This window comes from Thamnophis sirtalis, unplaced genomic scaffold, assembly GCF_051295495.1.
Source record: "Thamnophis sirtalis isolate CommonGarterSnake01/CBP01778 unplaced genomic scaffold, rThaSir2_p1.2 scaffold_6, whole genome shotgun sequence".
Taxonomy (NCBI): domain Eukaryota; kingdom Metazoa; phylum Chordata; class Lepidosauria; order Squamata; family Natricidae; genus Thamnophis; species Thamnophis sirtalis.
This window is the reverse complement of record NW_028261386.1, coordinates 61,119,728-61,142,512: the sequence shown is the minus strand read 5'-3', so window position 1 is coordinate 61,142,512 and position 22,785 is coordinate 61,119,728. Positions and strand designations below refer to the sequence as shown.

The window sequence follows — 22,785 nt, the reverse complement described above, 5'->3', positions numbered from 1 at the left end:
ACTGGAAGAGATTTAATTTCAATTTACTTAACCTCAGCTAATTTAAAATGCATTTAAAATGTTTAAATCATATGCTTTCATTCAGCCTGTTTCCAGCAGTTTTAGTGGGTAGTCAACAAAACAAGCATGCAAAAACAAAACAAAACAAGACGGGAACTTTTTCTTAGTTTACCCTGGTAAACTGACTCTGTTAAATAACATAAATCTAGTCCTGAAAAGGTTAGCTACATGAATTACATGCCAAAAAAATTCAGTGCTTTGTCAATTGTCAATGTCAATTCCTGAAAATACTCAGTGTTTTTGGCCTAGTTTATTTTGGCTTGAAAGTAAAGGAAAATCCTTTTGTATTTGGGAATCTACCAAAATTACTAGTTATACCTAATTGCCTGATGTGATATATTCAAGATCAAATATTTACTTAATTGGAAATACCTTATTACTTTTCTGAAAGACAAGTATTATCAGTACTATAACAGAAGTCAAATATTATATGTACTGAATATTAAAAATGAAATGAATTTTTAAGAAAATAATATGAAGTTAGGAAAAAAATGTTTCTTTCTAAAAAAGAAAACCCTCCTAAAAAGATTTCTCACATTTGTCTGCATTGTCACTTCATTAAAACGCCTGGGAAAATTCCCATTTGCCATGGTATCTTTTGTTTAATCAGCTTTTAACATTGACATACAGGCCAATCAAATGCATGTTTGCTTACAAATTAATCTCACTGTGCTCATGGCTCCTATTCACAGTAATTATACTCAGAACAGCAGTAGAGTCTTTAAACTGCAATCTTCTGGTGGGAATGGAATGTTGTATGATGTGTAATTTTATTCTGTTCACTTAACCAAGTTATTCTCAAATTTTATGGTGCCGTGATCCCTCTAAAATAATAAATGAATTTATATGGATCCCCCTTTCCCCATGAATACAATTTACCAATACACTGGATATCACATAGCAATCAGCACAGCCCTAGTCAATTTAAGTCGACCACTCCCTAAAAGGAAGAGTTGACAAGGGAGGAGAGATCACAGACAAAATTATTGTGCAACATCCACTTTCCTAACTCCAGCTGCAACAAGAACTGGAGGTATTTCTTCCCCAAACTGGGTGCATATTTACAGAATCCTCATTCCAAAAAAAGGGCAATCTCAGGACATCCATCCCTCCCATTCAGGGTAACTGAAATAACAGCATGAACAGTTTCTCTATTTAGGGATACAGGAGTTGGAAGAAAATCAACGTAGCTGCCCATTGGGGATGGTAATGTGACAGCTGTGCCAAAGGACAAATGGTCTGGCGAGGGCCAGCTGAGAAGGGTTAAAGTGTTTAGAGTTTTCCCCCCAATGTACTGTATAATGTTTTCATTGGTGTCACATAGGAAAGCGCACTAGCAACAATAGCAATAATAGCATTAATACTAATAAAATAATATTTAAATTGTAATGAATAATGCTACAGTGATGATGTTGAAGAAAAAAAATAAATGCAAAATAAACTCATTCTCTAAATGTTCACATCTTTCCTCACATCCCATTTCAGTTTTCCACTAATAATCCTTCTGCAGGAGTCAGTTAAATGTGGGGAGGAGGGGACTTTCCAGTGCCTGTTTCTTTTTATACAACCTCATTATCTTGTGTGTTGTCATCATCCTCACCCTTTCTAGAATTCTATTGCATAAGAGGTGGAAAAATTTAACAAAGAAATGCAGAGTTCCTCCACTCACTGTCCTCAGATTTACCATTTCCTATTTAGCCATTATATCCCTAGGATATTGTATGATCAAATGCACAAGTCCAAGCAACATGGGTGTGGTGTGCATACATGATAACGTGGGCTTATGTGCAATCTCATCCTTGGATGGAGGCAGGCTTAGCCTCCCTACTAACCTTTCCTGAGTGATGTTGCTAAGACTGTTTCTAGCCCAACTTAGCTGAGGAAGAAGCAAAAATCACTCAGCATCAGTGGGCAGAAGGACAGCTGAGCCAACAGCTGAACAATGATGAAGCACATTCCCCTATTGGCTCTGGCAGCTGCATTTCCCCCACCCACTGAATTTGCTCACAAACTCTCAGGGGTCATGGCTCACAGTTTGGGAACCTGTGGATTAATTTTACAAGGTTTGGATATATTTGTGGCTTTGATCGCCAAATAGGCTACAAGGTTGGAGATATGGCTCTCATGTACAGCCATCAGAGGTGGTATTCAGCCAGTTCTGATCGGTTCTGGCGAACCGGTAGCAGAAATTTTGGGTAGTTCAGAGAACTGGCAAATACCACCTCTGCCTGGCCTTGCCTAACCCCCCCCCCCCCATCTATTTGCTGCCTCCTGAGTCCCAGTTGATCAGAGTCCCAGCTGATCAGCTGGATCTTCTGTTGCCCTGCACAGGGGAACGGATCTGGAAAGCAGGTTAGTGGGGTGGGGAGAGAATGTGGATTTTACAATATCCTTCCCCCAGGATTGGTAGGGAAGATTTTGCAGTATCCTTCCACTGCCATGGCACTAAGCAATACCACGCCCACCAAGCCATGCCCATAGAACCAGTAGTAAAAAAAAATTGAATCCCACCACTGACAGCCATGCACACATACCTTTTTATACTCTCTGTGTTTCACTCACAGACAAATCTTAACCTCCTCTTTCTCCCCCCAGAAACCCATCACCAAATTTTAGTTTCTTGTGAACACTATCTGTACAGGGGGAAAAGAAGACAGAGCTCTTCTAGCCACAACTATCAACAACACTTTTTGAGGTGCTGAGACCAGTAGTTTGTAATTTTACCTTGTGATATGTGTGAGATGTAAGCACTGGATTTCAGCTATAAGCATAAAAGCTCCACTTGAAAATATTACGCAAAAACAAGGCAGAGTTTACAGGATTTGCAATTTATTTTCCAAGAACTGTAAAACTTAAACTTAAAATTGCACACATTTGGGAGGGTCTCCCAAAAGAGAATGTTAGACTAGGGATGTTAGGAAATGTAATACAACATATATAATAACTATCAGGTTTAGAAAAGCATTATTACTACTGTCTTTAGGATGTTGAAAGATTTTTTTGAAAACACATTCCATAACTCCCCTTTATAAAATAATTTAACTCTGTAAAAGCATGAAATTAAGTTATGTCTTTCAATCAACTGAAACCACCCCACCAAAAAAACCCAACCTTGAATATATGTCAGTGTCTAAATAACTATTTTCATTCTATTTTATTTGGCTACTTCTCCAGCTAACAAAAAGGTAATAAAGATCTTCCATGCCCCTTCCAACACAACCTTGCTTGTGTTCTTTGGTTGACTTCTTTGTGGAAGGGAGAAATGGAAAAGCAAAATAGTTACAGATTGTTTCTTTTTCTCCCATTAGAAGTTTTCACTGGATCTCAGACACTTCCATGAATGAAAGCAGCACCTATGTTCATAAGAACATATTTCCCTTAATTTATGCTAAAAGCATAAATGTGTATACTTAAAATGTCTGCTCCATCTCTTTTCATTACCCTAGATTAGTAGGCTAAGAGAATGGCTAGTGGTTAAAGATATCCAACACAGTTTTGAAATGTTTTATAAGTTTTAACAATCTTTAAAGTGTGACATTTCTGTGTTTCAAAGATGCAACACCTTCCTTTGAAAATATAATACAATATTATGGTGAGAAAGAACCAATTATTCAAGTCTGTGCTCAAATTATAGTGAGCGCTGATCTTGCTCCATGTAATTCAAGCAGAGTTTTAAAACCAAATACATTATTATGGGCAATTACTTATTCACAAAGGTCATATGGGACAAGTCACTCTTTTTCAGTCTAATGTGCTGTATTGGGCTGTTGGAAGGATCAAATACTGTGTGGTAGAAAACAGGAAAAGACATTCATACATGCCTGAGTTTCTTGGAAGCAAAAATAAATAAAACATCGTTACTAAATATTGTCAACTATGTATTAATTTTACAAAAAAGTGTTTGCTTTTTATTTTAAAAGAATGCTTTAAAAGCAGTGGCAATATATTCATCATCTGTGCATTGATTAAATCCAGGCAAACATAGAAACTATTGGTGAATAGGGATTAAAGTTCAACCTGTTTTAGATAGGTTGCCTTTCCACAAGAAAGCAGATCTGCAGCCTTGGAATATATACCGATCCTCAGCTGTCACTAGACTCACAGCTATAACAAGCAATGGCCAGGAATACTTTTAACACAAATCCGCCAAGTGCATCAGCTACAACTGTTTCCAAGCTGGTTAAACTGAGTGGTTACCCACACCTTCATTGCCTGCTTTCACTACAACACATGCTGTTTTGAAGGTATCCTTCAAAAGTGTCCAGAGGTTGCTGTTGATAAAAAAATGCATTAACTAATCTGCCAATCAATACAAAGCATAAGGTCATACTGCAGAGGCATCTGCAGAATCCTTTTTTTTCCAGGATGATTTTAAAAATGCGCTGCAATGTCACAAAGCAAACTCTTATGTATATCCATGCAATGTCACAGCACGCACACAAAAAAGGACACAATGCTGCAATGCTTATTTTGTCATTTGCCTCCCTTTCTCTGATAATATGATGCAGGTTGTTAATTACTTACCAGGGACAATTTAAGTTGTTTGTACTGAGTGTTAAAGCTCTTAAACAGTTTAGGGCAGGGCCTAAACTCAAGGCTTGGGTGATGCTTACACCAGGCCTGTGGGGCTGTCCTGGAAACAGTGAAGGATCGGCCCACAGTGCCTTTGCCAGTGAAAACAGCTCGGGAGGGCTATGCAAAGCCCTCCCTCCCCCAGCTTCGTTTTTGCTGGCAGAGCACTGCAGGAGGCTGTCGCAGCCAAAAATGACAGGAGTGACATCGAGCTGGCCACCCCGCGCCCCCAAGGTCAAACACAATTCTGATGCGGCCCTGGATGAAATAGTGTTTGACACCCTTGGTTTAGGATCTGACTGACTAAGGGACTATCTCTCTGTTAAGTTCTCATTTGGCTGGTAAGATCTGATTTTTCAAAGATGTCCATTTTTCTGGTCCATTTTCCTGCGGAATTGCTTCCAGGCATAACCCATGCTTCTGCAGGAGTTTAATTGGACTCTCTACTTTCTATGTTTAGGAAAACTGCAAAGAAGCTTATCTTTTGCTAAGCTTTAATAGTTAGACGATTTTAGCATTTGTCATTAAATTTTGACTTTATAGGTAGTTCTCATTCAGTGACCTTTCCAAGTTATCACAGCACTAAACAAGGGGGACTTCTGGATTTTTCTCATAGTTGTGGCTGTTGCAGTATCCCCACATTCATGCAATCGCAATTCAGGTACTTGGCAGCTGACTCACAATTACAACAGCTGCCATACCCTGTAGTCAAGTAACCATTTGCAACCTTCATTGCTGATTTCAGTGAGGGAAGCTGGCAGGAGGTTTCAAATGGCAAGATCACATAACCTGCAACTGCATAAGATTCACCTAGCAATAGCAACCAGGGCTGTTGCAGCTGCTGTTTTGGTTGGCAATGTCACGTAACATCATGTTTTATGACTGCATCACTTAATTACAGAATTGCTGGCCCCAATTACCATTTTTAAGTGAGGGTTACCTGTAATTTTTACTGTTTACATTCTTAATTTTATTTTGTGTCTTGAGTACTCCCCCGAGTAGAAAGCTTCTTTCTTCTGGACCAAGCCACAATTTTGATTTGTAATATCTCAGCACATGGGCAATATAAGCGGCTTATTTTATTCTCCTGCTATTTGCATTTTGTCACCGTTCTGCTTCAATAATATCTGGAAGTCAGCAGTTTTGACTCACATTGAGAAATTGCCAATGGTTATAAGCTGCTTTCACACACAATGCTAAGATTTTGGTTTAGTGGGTGAGTGAAGCCAGGCAATTAAGATTTTAAACTAATTTTAACCTAACATGCTGTATAAATCCAGTTAATGTGGGTTATTTAGCAAACCATATTACTGAAAGCAATGTGTAATGCCAGCCAAATTGTAATGTCTTATTTAACTTCTAAAAATTAATCTTGAGGACAAATAGCTAAAATTATGCTGGAAAATATGTTAGTTTACATTTATTCTTTTCAATATCTGTGCTAGGATGGAACATTTTTGTGTTTCTTTGCTAGATTTCTACCCACCTTTTCTTGAGCTCAAGTCAGATCCTCATTTTAATCCTTCCACAGTTCTAACAAATTTCTCTGGCTATAGTAAAAGTCAGGGGATTAAAACTTTGTGAATAGTATGAGAAATAATAATGGTGTTTTGGTAAGAAAAAGAAGAGTTTCACATGTATTAGGATGAAGTTCTCAAACTGCAATATCAAATTCCCTAAAATAGCACAGATTTGCAATGAATAAAACAAATGATGTAACTGGGGTCAGGTTTGGGCCTTTTTAATAAAATTTAATCTATAAAGCAGATAATACAATGTAGTATTTTATAACTTGATAAAATAAACAAAAGGAATTTTATAAAATAAGCAACCCTCCAATAATGTTCGAAACTATATTTTAGTAGGAAGTATGAGTTTGCTTATTTTGCCTAAATTCAGAAAGTTTGATCCTTTCTCATTTACCAGTCAGGGGGAAAGGGGAGAGGCAGTTCCCTACTTTAAATCAGCTTCTATTAAAATGCTGCCACTTGCAAAACATGAGTAGGCTGTCAGTTCCTTTTAGCCCTTTGTCTGTCATGAAACTACACTGAGGTGACAATCACAGCTCATCCTACTCTTTTCCCTTTCTCAGCCCTGCTTGGGACTTGTAAATATCCTTCCCCCCCCCCCTCCCACGCGCCTTTTGTCATTTCCGTTTTGCCGCATGCTCCCCTGCTCCCTCTTCCTTTGTAGAGGGAGCATGAGATCGGCTAGTCAAGAGCTTTGCATAGGCTCTGCATGTCTTCTCCGCATTAAAAAGAGAGAGACAGAGATGTTTTAAAAAACCAGAAACAAAAGAACACTCCCTCCTAGATGGCCTTGTAACCTTAGCATAGTGTTGTATTTAGCCCATTTCTACATCAGGACCAGGAAACCTCTTTGAAATAGAATAGATTAGGATTGCTCTTGTCACATATTGGCCAAAACACACAACAATGGCCAGTACTATTCTTATTGCTAGGTTGGATGACACACACTGTAAATTGTACATATGATACAGGGGTGAGATTCAAAATTTGTTACTACTGATTCTGTGGGCGTGGCATGGCAGGGGAAGGATACTGTAAAATCTCCACTCCCTCCCCACTCCAGGGGAAGGTTACTGCAAAATCCCCATTTCCTCCCAATCAGCTGGGGCTCAGGAGGCAGATGGGGGCGAGGTCAGTCAGAAATGGTATTTACCGGTTCTCCGAACTACTCAAAATTTCCACTGTCGGTTCTCCAGAATTGGTCAGAACCAGCTGATATGATATCCAGACTGGTAATTCGGTCTATAACTTCTGAACCTTATTAAAAAGCAGCATGTGAAAGCCTTGAACAATCAAAGCCGTAATGGGCAGTGGAAGGGAATATCCAAGAGAATATTGACAATCATAGGAAAAGCTCTTTACTGGCACTGAACAATTAATAGGCTTCCCCCAATTAATTTTGCTTGCTAGAGGTCAGCTGGGAAGGTTGCAAATTATCACATGGCAGCAAAGATACGGCAACGGTCATAAATGCAAGCTAGTTGCCAGGTACCCAATTGCAATCATGTTGTAACTTAAGGACAAGTCATATGTCACTTTCTGGGGCTTCATAACTTTGAACTGACATTAAATGAACTATTAAAATCGAAGACTACCTATAATGATGTAATATGATCAATGAACACAACTTAAAATATTACAACAAACAGAACCTCAAATTCCTAATAATTGACTAAACACTGACTTGTAAATTAACCACACACTTGATTCCCTATTGCAAATAATATTGCTCTACCACAGTAATTATATCACATGGATAAAAGTTGATAGGAAGGTACAATTTTGGTAGGCAGTATGGGGTGCTGTGATTATGGATAGAGTTGTTTACTTGCCATTCTAAGTTCACTTACTTAAAAATATTTTCAACTGAATTCAGTGGGATGTGTTTCTAAATGAATGTCTTTGTGATCCACATTTTTAAGAGGAATGTTGATATATAAGAGCTCTTCAGTTCATACTCTGCATTTTATACAAATACATGACTCAAAGCTATTCAGTTCGTAAACATCCACAAATTTCATAAAATATCCTGTTTATACCTAGAATTGATTTATTTCCTCCAACAGCAGATCATTGGCTATTATTGAAAAACCTAACATTAAAATAAACACAATTCTAAATATATCTCATTTTAAAGATGAGCAGCCAATAAATGTGATAAATAATACATTTGATAAATAATAATAAAGTTGACTTTAAAACAGGCAACGACTGAGGACAGGGCTTTAGAATAGCAGCCAGAGTATCCCATGTTGATTCCTAGGTAAACAGATATTTGGACCATATTAAAAAAAAAACAAATAAATACAAAATAAGTGTTGCCTTGTAGATTTATAAGCCTTGTTAATTTCTCAGGTTCTTCTTCCCACCAAAGGAATGCAAAGTGCTGCATAAGATGGAGTCAGTCTTTTTCTATTATAGCAGCCAGAATCCAGGTAATAGCTTACAATTGGCAATGGTCAGATGACCTCAAGGAGGATTAAAAGAGGAGGAGTCTTGAGTCTAGAAATGCTTCTTGCTGCTCTTCCTTTGTGTCTTATCCTAGCCAAAGGTGATAACTAGACATAAAACTGTAGAATGTCACTATCACGCCTTTCACACAGTGACTGGAAAATGTCAGTAGAAAATAAAACAGATCTAATTGAGGAATTGTTTGGTGACAGTAAACATAACTGTAAAAAGAGATACAGGTATCTCTTTACCACCACAATTGAGACCCAAATTTTTGTTGCTAAGTGTGACATTTGTTAAGTGAGTTTTGCCCCATTTTACTTTTTACCACGGTTAAGTGAATCACTGTAGTTCTTAAGTTAGTAACACACTTGTTTAAGTGGATCTGGCTTCCCCTTTGCTTGTCAGGTTGCATCAAAAAGTGATCTCATGACCCCTAGACACTGTAACGGTCATAAATATGAGTCTGTTACCAAGTATCTGAATTTTGATCATGTGACCATGGGGAGCCTGCAATGGCCGTAAGAATGAAAAACGGTCATAAATCACTTTTTTCAATGCTGCTGTAACTTCAAACGGTCACTAAATGAACTGTTGTAAGTCAAGAACTACCTGTAGTGAAGCAAGCTTAAATGCTCAGCTGATTCATACCAGCAAGATTTAATGCATTTAATTTTTACAAGTTAAACCTTTCTGTTTGCTTGATTCCAGTTGAAAGGGGATGTTTGGGCTACTGAGTCCAGTCTGCTACTTCATTGAGGGGATGTCAGCTGCAGCATTTCTCGCAATCCAACCTGAGCTTCTATACCAGTTATGGCTAACCTTTTTGTCATCGCATGCCCACATCCATAATGCAATGCGTGTGTGATACCCCCATGCGCCCTGCCGCCTTGTGCATGCGCGCACAACTCCCCATGACCTGTTTTGGACCTAGCAGGCCACCCTGAAGCCTCCTGGGACAAAAAAGGGGCGCATAGGGTGCCCCCCACTGCCGCATGTACCCCATCCCCCGTGCATGCATGGCAGAGACCTGAAAATCAGCTGACCAGCGAGAGACGCACACGCATGCATGGCGGATCTGAGCTGGGGCGACAGCTCGCGTGCCCACAGAGAAGGCTCTGCATGCCACAAGTTCACCATCCTGGTTCTATTCTTTCAATAAGGGGGGGATGCATTCATTTCTTATCTTATTTGTTTTATTTATCTGTTTTCTGCCCTGTCCTGCTTACAGAAGTTGTCAATAGCTTATAGCAATATAAGTAGCCCTCGACTTATGACCATAATTGATCTTGCAATTGCGGTTGAATGTCATGATGGTCATCATAAAGTGAGTCACCACATGACCATTCATGATTTTATGTCCTTTCTTGCCATGGTCATTAAGTGAATCCATTGTTTGCTGTGGGGCATTTTTTTTTCTTTGCCGGAAACCAGAAATAGCCCCCAATTTTTGGAAAAAATATAAATCGCGACCAGATGACTGTGGGATGCTGCAAATGGCCATAAATGTGGGGCAGTTGCTGAGTGATCAAAATGTGGTCACGTGTCCGGTGGGGCAAATGTTGGAATTTTGAATCCAGGAGATAGGTAGCTCTTTCGGGATCTGTTATAACTTTGACAGATTTCTATGTAACTGGTTCATTAGTTGACATGAACTAAGGTAAATAAATGCCAGGAGAAAAAGGTAGTATGATGAACATAAAATCAGTGTAATTAAAATCAGTTCCATTATGGAATTTAACTTACTAATAAGAAGATTTTCTTAGCATTCCTGAAATTGAATATCATTACTATGTGTTCTTTATAAAACAGAATTTGACCATTTTTTCTGAGCCCTCCAAAACCGCAGATATTTGAAAAGTACTGTCATTTCCTTTTTAATTCACTAAGTATACTTATTTTTACCCATAAGAATTAGTTTCTGGTCTGTTTATCATCTTCGTTGGCTCTCTCTATGCTTGTTTCAATTTCTCTAAATGCTTCTTAAAGTATAATGTCCAGAACAGGACATAATATATTATTAAAGCCCATAGTTAGGATTATATTGATAGTATATAATTTATTTTATTCTTGGGGGAAAGTTCATCCATGACATATGCTGCGTCATATTCAACTTTTGATTAAATATAATTCAAAAATTCTTTTCCCATATATTCTCTCCAGCTAGAAATTAAGAGATGAGAGTGTTTCTCATCTTTGGCAACTTTAACATTCGTGGACTTCAACTCCCAGAATTCCACAGCAAACATTGAAGACCACACATCTCAAACTTGCCACGGTTGAGAAACATTCTAGAACACTGTTTCCTAAAGTGTGGTCCTAGGACCCTTCATGGTCCCCCAAGACTTTGCAATATCAAAATACTTTGCCTATATTGAAAAATAATTGAAAATAATTGAAAAAATAATGCAATATTTAAATCACTTCAAATAATCGTAAGAAGTAGTAACAGCAAATGCATCAATTTTAATTTTTAGTATGGTAAATATAAATAAATATAATTCATAGAAAAACTATTGTGGAGCCCTTTATAATTTTTATAGGTAGAAAGAGTCCTCCACCTCTCTTGTTCATATCGTTACTATGTTCTTGAACTATCTTGGTCCTGCGGTTCATATATTATATTCCAGTCTGGTGAAAAACTGTTAACAAATACTTTTTATCCTGCCCTTTTATTTCAATAGTATTGAAGAGAAAATTATGGGTTACTGTAATGGGTAAAAAGAATAGCCTTGAGGAAGAAGAGAAAGAAATGCAACATAACTAGGGTTAGGTTTAAAAAAAAATCTGAGACCCAGGCAGAATGTAATTTGAGTCAACATCTCAAGCAAGGATCTTCTTAGTTTGCAAGAAGATAAAGAGGAGGGGGGGAGTTCATCTTAACGTGCAAGATTCTGTAACTACAGCCATAATAAAAGTAGTATTAGCTTGTATATTTTTGGTTTCCAAATTTGGTCTACCTTGGAAGACAGACATATACTTTGTCAAATATCAAGAAATAATGTGTCCACAGCATTTTCATTACCTCTGTTGGAATTATAAATAAACAATTAAGGTTTACTCTGACAAGGCTGGCCTTGACAAATTCGGTAGGTCCCCAGTTCCCCATTCCCTCCCTTTTCAAGAGATGAACATTTGCCCTTTTCCAAGCCATCTGGTTTTTCTCCTGTTCTGCAAAATTTCTCAAAGAGAATACATAAAGATTCTGCCAAACTATCTGTAACCTAAGTGCAACCCATCCAATCCTGCATATTTAAACTCATTCATTTCCTGATTATATTTCTAATCATGCTTGAATTGGAATTCTGCCTTCCCAAATGCAGAGTCTCTTCACAGGGAGGCTGAACCAAAATAGAAGTAGGCTTCTCAGATTGAAGAAGACAACTCATGAAACACATGGAATAAATTCATTAGATTGCTACCTCATATTGTTACCTCCTATTGTTACATCACAGCATACAATTAATTTAGAAATCCCTTGTGATGTGTTGTATTTCAGCAGCCGTTCTGTCAAGCAACCGTGTGCTCTTGTAAACTGTTCTCAGGTTTAGTGAGTGCATATTGAAAGATTCGGGAAATCACATGGTCGTATCCCCTTAAGCATCCCTTTTTGAAAGTGTACTTATGGAAATTTCTTAGTATAAAATTTATTTCTGCTTTGTACTAGGCCAGGAACTTAACCTATTTCCCTGAGACCCAGAGCCTGAATCCATATCCATTGTGCCTCGGAATGGGCAGGGGGTGGAAACTAAAAGGAGAGGAGCTACTATTATTTCCCTTTGAATCACAGGTGTGACTTACTCCTCCCACAACATCTACTGCTAATGAATACTTACACTACTAATTAGTACTTATATAGCCGTTTCAAACTGATTTACATGTCAGGCCTCAAAGCTCAATGAGTGTGCCTATATTTTAAAAACATTTTTGTTTCCTTTTCTTACTTTGTATATAAACTGATGAAGAGCTTTGCAAAAATCTTGTCTAACCTTTATTCAATTTTGACTGGTCCTCATTAAATTGGTTTGGAAAATTATCATTCATGGAAAAGACAGAATCAGATGCCTTATATTTTTGTGGAGGAACTGTTCTTTGCATAGAAGCTTGTGATCCGGGAAATTCCTTCACAGTCACTCACACACAAAAGAGTGAGTTATGTGGCAAATGCTCATTACTAGCATGGAAATCAGAAGAAAGGATTTATTTGGGATATTTAGGGTATTAACCTTTAATTATATAAAAGAGTAACATGGATAAATAGAGTTGCCAAGCGGCACCCAACCAGGAGAATGTTGAATCAGGCCTTCTGTGATTCATCCATACAATCTATTGTTGGATACATCATCCCCACCCATCTAATTGTTTCTTTAATGGTGCAAAATAGAGGAGGGTTTCCTACTCTATTCCATCTCTATTCTGCTGCCATTATGTACATAAAAAAAGATTAGACCTAACCAAAGGCCATTCCATTTGGGATTGTTGATGCTAATTCCCATACTATTATTATCCATACATTATTTGGATTTTGCTGATGTTTAATAAACATGAAGCTATATTTACGGTACCTGTAGGGAGTGGTATGTGAGCTTGTGATCTGGATATGGGGATTGATTGGGAGTGTGATAGGCAAAGTAAAATGGAAATTATCTTTAGCAATTTACGAACACATGTAAGGATCAGTAATAATCAATGATGTCTAACAAAAATGTGTTGCTTGTTTATTTTGTGCTATATGAACATTGTGTTCTTTAGAAAAGTTTTAAATGTTATAACTGGAAATTTGGACATAACTTTACTGCTGAACTGTGGCATAAATAGTAAAGATTAATAGAGCAGATTTTTAAAAAAATAAATAAATTGGGTTACTAAACAAGAATATCCATTTTTTCCAGTTTGTTTCATCTTATTATAGAAATATGAAATGAATAAGGAGGTTCATAGTTTTCATTTTAAAATTTTCATATATTGTGACGACAAATGACAACTCCATTTTCCATCCAATAATGGAAATCTAAAGTACATAATCCATCATTCAGGGACCAATTATATTTAAAACACAGAAAATACTAGTGCAAAATTAACAATTCAACAAAATGTTTTGAAGAATCCTTTACTCAACAATTGGTCAACTCATATTTAGCTTCCCTTGTTTAATTAATTATGGTAATAAGTTACCTCTGCTCTCGAGAATTTAAAATTCATACTACAGATGCATTTTTATATGTTCTCATGCTCTATATATTTTTTTAAATATGGATTTTTGCTCATTTTACTTTCTTATTATGTTTTGTTAATTGTGATCATGTCATATATACACATATTGTACACACATACAAGAGACACATACACACATAAAAATGCTACATTAGGATTTTTAAAGGCAATTCTGTGGTACAAAGGCTAACATAGATCAGTACAGCTGCATATGGCACGCAGAGGTAGAATTACTGAATTAAACCTCCAAGGCTAATATACAGAGTAATAATAAACATTGCCTTATGTCAAATATAAGAAATAACTAGCTTAAAGATAATGGTTTGCATGTATTTTCTTGCATTTTTTTCACTAATTCAATGCACATTAGCAATATTTTGACTTTACTGTGTTTTTATTTCTTGCTCTCTTTTTTTGAAGATATACAACTGCTTTCATGCTTTCTGCACAAGCCATTATTTGCACGGGTTTCTCAGATTTATATGCACATATGTTTCCACAATAGTCTTACAGCATTAGTGTCCTTTCCTGGCAGCTATTACACAAACATTTACACTAATCTCATAACATTTGAAGAATAACTATTGATATTGTGCAAAGAAACTCTACAAAACCATAATTTTCAGGCCTATCCAGTTTGTAATGGGGAAATGAAAAACTCACAAGTCCACTGAAAAAGTTCAGCTCTTATCATTTCAGCTTCATAACATTTATACCAATTTCTGCTCATGTTTACCTTAAATCCATCAACAAACAAATTTCCCACAGTAGGTTGAATGGCTGCTCACAAATCATATAAGGGAACTCTAGCAAAAGAAAATCCAAGTGTAAACTACATTATTTATAATTTGTAAATTTTATTTATTGTTATATTCTGCAGTCTGACATATTTGGATTATATAGCAAAAAATTCTGGAGGCTGAAATCCTCACATACTCTAAAAATTTAATATCTAAATATTAAAAAGAAATTGGTTGTTTTTTGAAATGAAGAATAAAAACATTAAATATGTGACATTTATACATTCTAATGACTGGTTGTTTATTTTACTTGAGATAGAGAAAAAGACAGAGATAAAGACCTGCAAGTTCAATTATTTATTTAAAATAAAGCCTTGCAAATCTCCCAATACAGATGGTTTCATTGATGAAATAAACATTCAAGCCTATTGATTACAATAAAACACAAGCATAGCTGTCTTAAAATCCACAGATGTAACGGAGATTTACAAATGTTGCAGAAAAATACCATAAATACTTCTAAATGGTCAACATGACTAATTTCAAATGTAACTAGATCACACTAATACTTAAGGATTTTTTTCTTTTTAGGGTCTTGGCTTATTTCTAAATTCCCACATTCTGTTGCAAGCTTGGAAAATAATTGTGTAAAACTGAACAATGAGTAACATAGCTTTTATTATCTAGCTGTGTTCTAAATTGTCACTGTCACCATAATTTTGTAAGTGTGGATTTCATAACTGATTTTAGTATTTCAAATGAAATTTTCTCCTAATAAATTAGAGAACCTTACAAAATCTATAATATAATTAATAAACATATGCTCACAAATGAGAAATCAATGGAGTCAATGGAAAAACCACTAAAGAGACAGGAGAGGATTATAAAAATATAAAAGGGACACGTATATTTAAATAATTTATAATATATTTTAATATGCTTTTATCACATATATTATTATTGTTGTTTTTGTTATTTCAATTTTGCCTCTTCTTCTCTTTCAGATCTACCCTCTACTGCAACAACACAAGCTTTGCAACATTATAAAGACAACGAAAGGTGAGCATTTCACATAAGCCAATCTGTCACAAACAGTGGATTTGTTAAATTAAATAGCAATGGTACTTAGTCTTATATACTGGTCCATAGTGCTTTATAGCGCTCTCTGTGCAGTTTATAGTATCAGCATATTGCCCCAACAATCTGGGTCCTCATTTTATCATCCTCAGAAGGATAGTAGGCTGAGTCATTCTTGAGCCAGTCAGCTCGAACTTCTGGTTGTGGGCAGAGTTAGCCTGCAATACTGTATTCTAACCATTGTGCCAACTTGGCTCTTAAATTAAATGCTTATTAAATACACACATTTAAATGCAGACATATCTTTCCAATAACATATTTTGAGGGCACAGAGAGGCACCTTCAGGCGAAGAGGAGATATGTGGATTGTGTTATATTTAAGAATCAAGGCAAATATATGTGTCCCAGGTTAATTTTATAGAATCCAAACTGGTTCAGTCACCAGAATGAGAGGTTTAGTCTTCCAAGCTTTCGATTCCTGACAAAGTCCCTGAGGATAGGCTCCAGTATGAGTCCGAAAGCTCGAAAGACTACATGTCTGGTCCCGGTGACTGACTCAGATTAGATCCTGTGTTACACTTTTTTAAACTGTTGGGTTCTAATTCTCAGCATTTACGTGTAGAGCCATGCTAGGAAAGGTTTACTGCTTCTAAATACATTTGTGCATTTTATTATAAAGATTTATATTCCAAATATGTCTAGAAACTATTTCTTTATCCTATAAATGATTTGTTAAAATCAAAAGGATTGGAACAAGGGCAGGCTTTTGATTCTAAACTGTTGTCCCTTAAATAAGAATATGATTTAAGTATTTTGATCAGCTATTTGGTTTTTTTTTACCCAAGGCTTCAAGCAGTAGGGTAGTAGTTGGGTAGTAGTCTATAGTGCTGCCTACCTCTTAAATTGCAGAAAATTTAGCATAGAGTATGATTTTTAAACATTTTTGAAAACAATAAAGTAAATCTTCACAGGAAACAATGGAAGCACAATTTTGTTCTTACGCATTGAAAACAGTGTTTTTTTTTAAAATAGAGTATGTTATCAGGCACTTAGCTAAGAGGCATATCAGAAAAAGAAGACTAGCCTCTTCAACATACTATTCAATTAGCACATTTTTCAGCCTGAAGTTGCAGAAGCCAGAGAGCCACAGATTATGTTTCCTTCTATTTTCTATAGGCATTATTACCATCCCATGTTTTTCAAGAGGTGACATAATACCTGTGGTATATTATAGATTTTTTTTTTTAGCTTTGTGGGACGCAAGGACAGAAAAAGCAACCATGTATTTTGTTGTTTGTTTGTTTACTGCTTTTTAACTACAGGAATAATATTACAATCAGATCTGAGAACATGAAGAGTGCAGGCATACTCTTAACAAACCAGTCCAAGCAATCTTAAATATATCATGAGGGACCTTTGCATGATTGATTGATTCTTCTTAAAGTTTATTATTTTCAAATCCATAATTTAAATATGTTTTCTTCCCTTATTTTTCACATTATTCGTCTTTCACATATTACTACTAGAAAGACTATTGCCTAACTGTTCCAGCTTTGCTGTTACAAAAATAACCTTATCCTCCATAATCTTATCTAAATTTTTATTACATTCCTCCTTAATCTCCTATTTGCATTTTTAGTACATGTACATATTTATCTGTTCCAACTTCTCCTTTTCTTCAATCTCATTCATTCTATCAGATTGTGATTATTCTTGAGAGCATTCCTGCTCTACCTATATTTTCCTGTGATTTGTCTTAAAAGAGCTCTCATTTCCCTTTTCTGGTTATATTCCTCTGGTTATTGACATTCTTGATTTACATATCTTTTCTTATTCTTTCTTGCTTGAAGATAAAAGCCTGTTTCCAGTCATTGTGCATGCCTTTATCTCATTGCCCAAGCCTTTCATCCTCTCTCTGGTTATCATGATAGCTTGTTGTGAAAGCCACTTGGATCTTTTCCTCATTTAAACATTGGGAATATTTTCTGTTCTCTTGCTTTTCACAATACAGTTCCTTCTTGAAGGCACTTGGCTTCACTCAATCCTGCAAAGTTTTGTTTTCTTTGTTATCCCCATGGTAGGTTGCTTTTAATTCCAGCATATTTTTTCTTTCTTACGCTTCTAATATTTTAAAATGAGTTATTTACAATAAATTCTGTCAAGAGCAACATTCTGAGAATTTTGAAGAATAGTCTTTTAATTTTAAAGGGCTATAGTGCCGCAAAATGTAAGGAGTTCTGATTTAGAATATTCAGTTATTTCCTTTTTTTTCTATTGTTATATAATTGGAATACATTTTTGTATATTTCTAGCATTTTTTAATTTTTTTTTAAGTGCCTCTCTTTACTTCTATTTATTATGGTAAGAGCCACTTATACTTTTGTATGTATTAGAATAACTATTACTTAGTGTGTGTCCTTCCTTATGAAATATGTGAAATTCAGAATAGGAAGTTAATTTGAATCCTTGATTGAAATCTGCTTTCACAGCTTAAAATGCATTTGTTTGTTGAGGAAGCAATTATTTAATTGGTTACTATAACAAGGCAGGATTTCAAAGGGTGGGTCTTAACTGATAATCTAATCATGGTTTCACTTTGTTAAATTCTTTTGCCCTAAAATTGGAAGCCAGCCACTAAAAGCAAATTTGGACAGGAACAAAACATGTCAATAAGGTTTGAATCTACAGTTATAATAGTACCATGTTTTCCCGAAAATAAGAGAGGGTCTTATTTTCTTTTGACCCACAAAATATAGCTTGGGCCTTATTGTCAGGAGAGGGCTTATTGTTTTGGGTTGCTGGGAGGCTGCTCTCTTGTGAGCAGGCATCGCAGCAGCAACACAGCAGCCATGAGGTGACTACACTTACGAGTAGCCACCCGCGTACAACCATAGAGTGTATTTCCCAGAGCGGGAAATTCCGCAAGACTCGGCATCATACCTCCGTGCTTTGGAAGCCGCAGAAAAAGCCATGCGGTGGGTGGCGGCAGCAGCGGAGATGCCCTGGCTCTGCAGGGAGAGTTAGGCAAGTGCATCGTGAGCCTGCGAGTCGCATGAGTGGGGAGTGGAAAAGCCCCTCACGCAACCCCCATCTCCAGCCATGCAGAGCACCATTCATTGACCTAGGGGCATTCCAAAGGCACCGAGCTGCAGGAGCCGGAGGGTGGTGAACAGGCGCTCCCGCGGCTTGGCGATACCCCTAGGTCAGTGAACGGCACTGTACTCGGCTGGAAAGGGGGGTTGCCAGGCAGCTGCTCATGAGCGTAGTCATCTCATGGCTGCTGTGTTGCTGCTGCAACAGCACAACACAGCTGTTCGACCCTGAGGCTGTGTCCGGCTCTTCGGGAGCCCGCTCACAAGAGCGCAACCACCCGGCAACCCCCCTCTCCAGCTGGGCACAGTACCACTGACCAACCTAGGGGTATCCCAATGGTGCCAAGCAATGAAAGTGCCTTTGCCCCCACCTCGTTCCCGCAGCTTGGCGCCTTTGGGATTCTGCTAAGTTAGCGAGTGGTGCTCTGCCTGGCTGGAGGGGGGAATTGTCCAGGGGGCTTATTTTCAGGGGGGCTTATATTTTTTGCCCACCTGAAAAATGTGGCATGGCCTTAGTTTTAGGACATTTCGTATTTTCGGGGAAACACGGTAAGATTATGATTTCAATATTTATACTTAATCTTCACATGCAACCTGAACTTTCTGCATCTGTACGTTGATGTGTATACACACACACCACACACAGGTACCATGATAACTATCCCCACTCATTTAACTCCCTGTATGAAGTATTAAATTTGCCACATTATACAAATAGGAAGTTAGGCCACTATTTGAACTACTGGTAATCACCTGGATGAGTCAGAATATTTGTAGACATTTATTTAAACAGTTTTGGCTTTGACTTTTAAAACTTCAAATAGAAACATATTTCAACTTTCAATTTCAAAGGCTAATAAACTTGAAGGTCCTTTTTGGCATAGATGTTTAAATGGAATGTCCTTAAGTGTAACCACTGAACATAAGAATTCTATTCCATGATAGAACAAGAAAAACGAGAAACCACAGTAGTAAATTTATTAAGATAGTTGTATTTGGCAATGTATCCCAGGAGCCAAGTTAGAAAAAAGGCTAGTTAGCTCATACTTAGATTATTTTTTTTATCTTGCTTAACGAAGAAAAGCTATTTCACAGAGCTAATCAGGCCAGAACTATTAAAAGTACCATTCATTGTTTCTGCAATAGAGATTAAATGTATTATAGAGAGTAAATACTAAGCTATATTTTTTTTCCTTCTACAGGGTTGGGAGAGAAAACAACACAGCATTCTAGCTCTCTCAGTCATCTTAAAGAAACATACTATAACATAAAAACAATTCAGCTTCCAAAATTTTGTTTGTGAGACGGAATCAGTGGTAGTTATATGAATGTTTTTATAAATGATACTGCAATCAATAATGTAGCATAGACTTATACTAAGACAAAATAATTGGTTGGAGAAAAAGATTTTGTACATCTAGAGTATTTTGACACACACAAACCTTTTTTTAACAAAGAAGACAAAGTCTTCTCTTTCCACATATTGTCAAAAGATGCCAGCCAAAACGCCCATCTACTTGAAAGCTGACAATAATAAGAAAGGAAAGAAATTCAAGTTGAGGGACATTTTGTCTCCGGATATGATCAGTCCACCCTTGGGTGACTTCCGCCACACAATTCACATTGGGAAAGAAGGACAACACGATGTGTTTGGAGACATTTCTTTTCTGAAAGGAAATTATGAGCTTCTACCTGGAAATGAGGGAGAAATAGCAGCCAGGCAATATGAAGGATGCAATGAATTCCTAAGGGCAAACAGCACTTCTGACTCTGTGTTTATTGAAACTCCTTCTCCCGTCCTTAAAAATGCCATATCACTTCCTGCCATTGGTGGTTCTCAAGCCCTCATGTTGCCCTTGTTGTCACCAGTGACATTTAATTCAAAGCGGGACTCGTTGGGACCCCTGAGGAATCCCAGGCATAGTTGTGAGCCCGTAATGGAAGAAAAGTTGCAGGAGAAGAGCAAACACTTGGAGAATGGGAAAATATACAAAGATGACATCACATGGAAACAGAAAGCGCCAGCATCATATTATACTAATGGAACAGGCAGCCATTCAACTAGCCATTCAGAACAATACACCAAATGGCAAACAGAGGAGTTCCTTGACAACCCCCATCTTTCATGTGATCAAACCAAGATGCAGCCTAAATCAGACGACCCTCTGTCAGACCTGGCAGAGCCCCTCCTTTCTTTGCAGCTTGACCTCGGACCCTCACTTTTGGATGAAGTACTCAGTGTAATGGACAAAAACAAATCCTAGAACTTGCTGCTTTGTGCCCTCTCAGTTTTCTTCAAATAAATATATTTGAAATGTGCAGACACCATCCATCCAATGTCAAGCGATTACAGTTGCAATCTAATGCATTACTGACTTTTTGCAATCTCACAGTGTTTTTGCTTATTCATAAAAAGGTGCCAAACCTCAACTACTTTGAATGAGCAAAATTAAGTAAATATTTAAATCTCAGCTATTGAGAATAAATGGAAAAGAAAGAAATAGGCTTACCTTTGGATGGATTGTGCCTTTTGTGTGTATATAAAGAAATTGGTTCTTTTTGCAATTGACATGTTTTCTAAAAACAAATGACTTTAAACTATTTTTTTACATATTTTTTAGCATGGCAAATGTTTTCAAATGAGTACATATTTTAATGACACAATTTTCAGCGGTATTAAAATGTTTCATTAAAACAAGAGATGTCAATGTAATATTTGAACTTATTCTGAAAATCAGAAAGTGTTTGATTCTCAAATATTCTGTGTATGCCAGGCAGACATTTTATGAAATAAAAATAATTAGTTCAAAATTATTTGTAACTCCCCAGAATGATGAAATTCTTTTTACTAGTACTACTATAACTATTGTTGTTATTATATTAGAAATGTTTTTTTTATTCTGGCTGCACTGTTATTGTTTAGTGTTAATGTATAGTTCTAAGCTGAAATGGGAATGGCTTTTTCTGTTTAACTATTAAGAATGTGTAGCCAATACAAACTGGTGCCACTGAAGTTAAGGGCGATTCCTGTGCAAGCTCTTACGCCAATACATTTTCAGTACTAGACAATCTGAAGAAATAAAGTGAAGTTAAAGCTGCATTATTTTATGAGCTGAAATCTATTTCTATGCACATTACACTTTTAACAACTTCTACAAACAGAAACTCTTGTGATTGCACCAGAGAACTGTTGCTTCTTCCCCTCCCCCCTTTTTTGGAGAATCTGAGTATAAACTGTATATTTGTGTGCATTCACATAAAATCCATATTTTGATCTTTTAACTTTGTCCTCTTGGTTATTAATATTGACAAATGTTTAAAATTTTGTGATGGATTCTTTTACATTTTAGAAGGAAGCATCAACTAGTTGCAATGCTCAGAAGAGGTTGTGCTAGAGCAATTGGTATTCAGGGACTCTTGCGATGGCCCTGAGTTGCGTAGATACTTTGTGCAATACAATAAAGAATAAATATGTAAAATCATGTTTGTGACTCCTTTATATATTATGAAAAAATGGGTTATTTCAAAATGTCGCTGGGTATCATTTAATGTATTCCCATTACATAATTCTAACTAGTAGTAGTAGCACTATATAGCAATTGTTATGACTTTACCCAGGTTAAGTAAAATATGTGAACAATGGATCTCTGTGTCATGAGCTGTGTACACTAGTGTTATCATTAAAATAAAATAGTGTCTTCATTTTTATTTCAGTTCAGATTTCCCTACTCAAGTTTTTCAATTAGTGTATGGAGCTCTTATATAAACTATACAGTATATAGAAAAGAAAAAAACAATAACAGAGTTGGAAGGGACCTTGGAGGTCTTCCAATCCAACGCCCTGCTTAGGGAGGAAACCCTACACCACTTCATACAAATGGTTATCCAATATCTTCTTAAAAACTTCCAGTGTTGGAGCATTCACAACTTCTGGAGGCAAGTTGTTCCACTGATTAATTGTTCTAACTGTCAGGAAATTTCTCCTTAGTTCTAGGTTGCTTCTCTCCTTTCCACCCGTTGTTTCTCTTAGTTTCCACCCATTGCTTGTCC

At 36.7% G+C, this 22,785-nt stretch overlaps 1 protein-coding gene across 2 annotated transcripts in view; it reads left to right on the top strand.

Annotated features, from left to right (window-relative positions):
- CDC42EP3 (CDC42 effector protein 3) overlaps positions 1-22,214 on the top strand; it is a 35,207-nt gene extending 12,993 nt beyond the window's left edge. For both annotated transcript variants that reach the window (XM_014063615.2, XM_014063616.2), the window contains exons 2-3: positions 15,571-15,625; positions 19,938-22,214. In XM_014063615.2, the coding sequence (XP_013919090.1) occupies positions 20,229-20,999 (771 nt within the window). In that variant the 5' untranslated portion in view covers positions 15,571-15,625; positions 19,938-20,228 and the 3' untranslated portion in view covers positions 21,000-22,214. The remainder of the gene's footprint in view (positions 1-15,570; positions 15,626-19,937) is intronic.
- Positions 22,215-22,785: the final 571 nt, after the last annotated feature.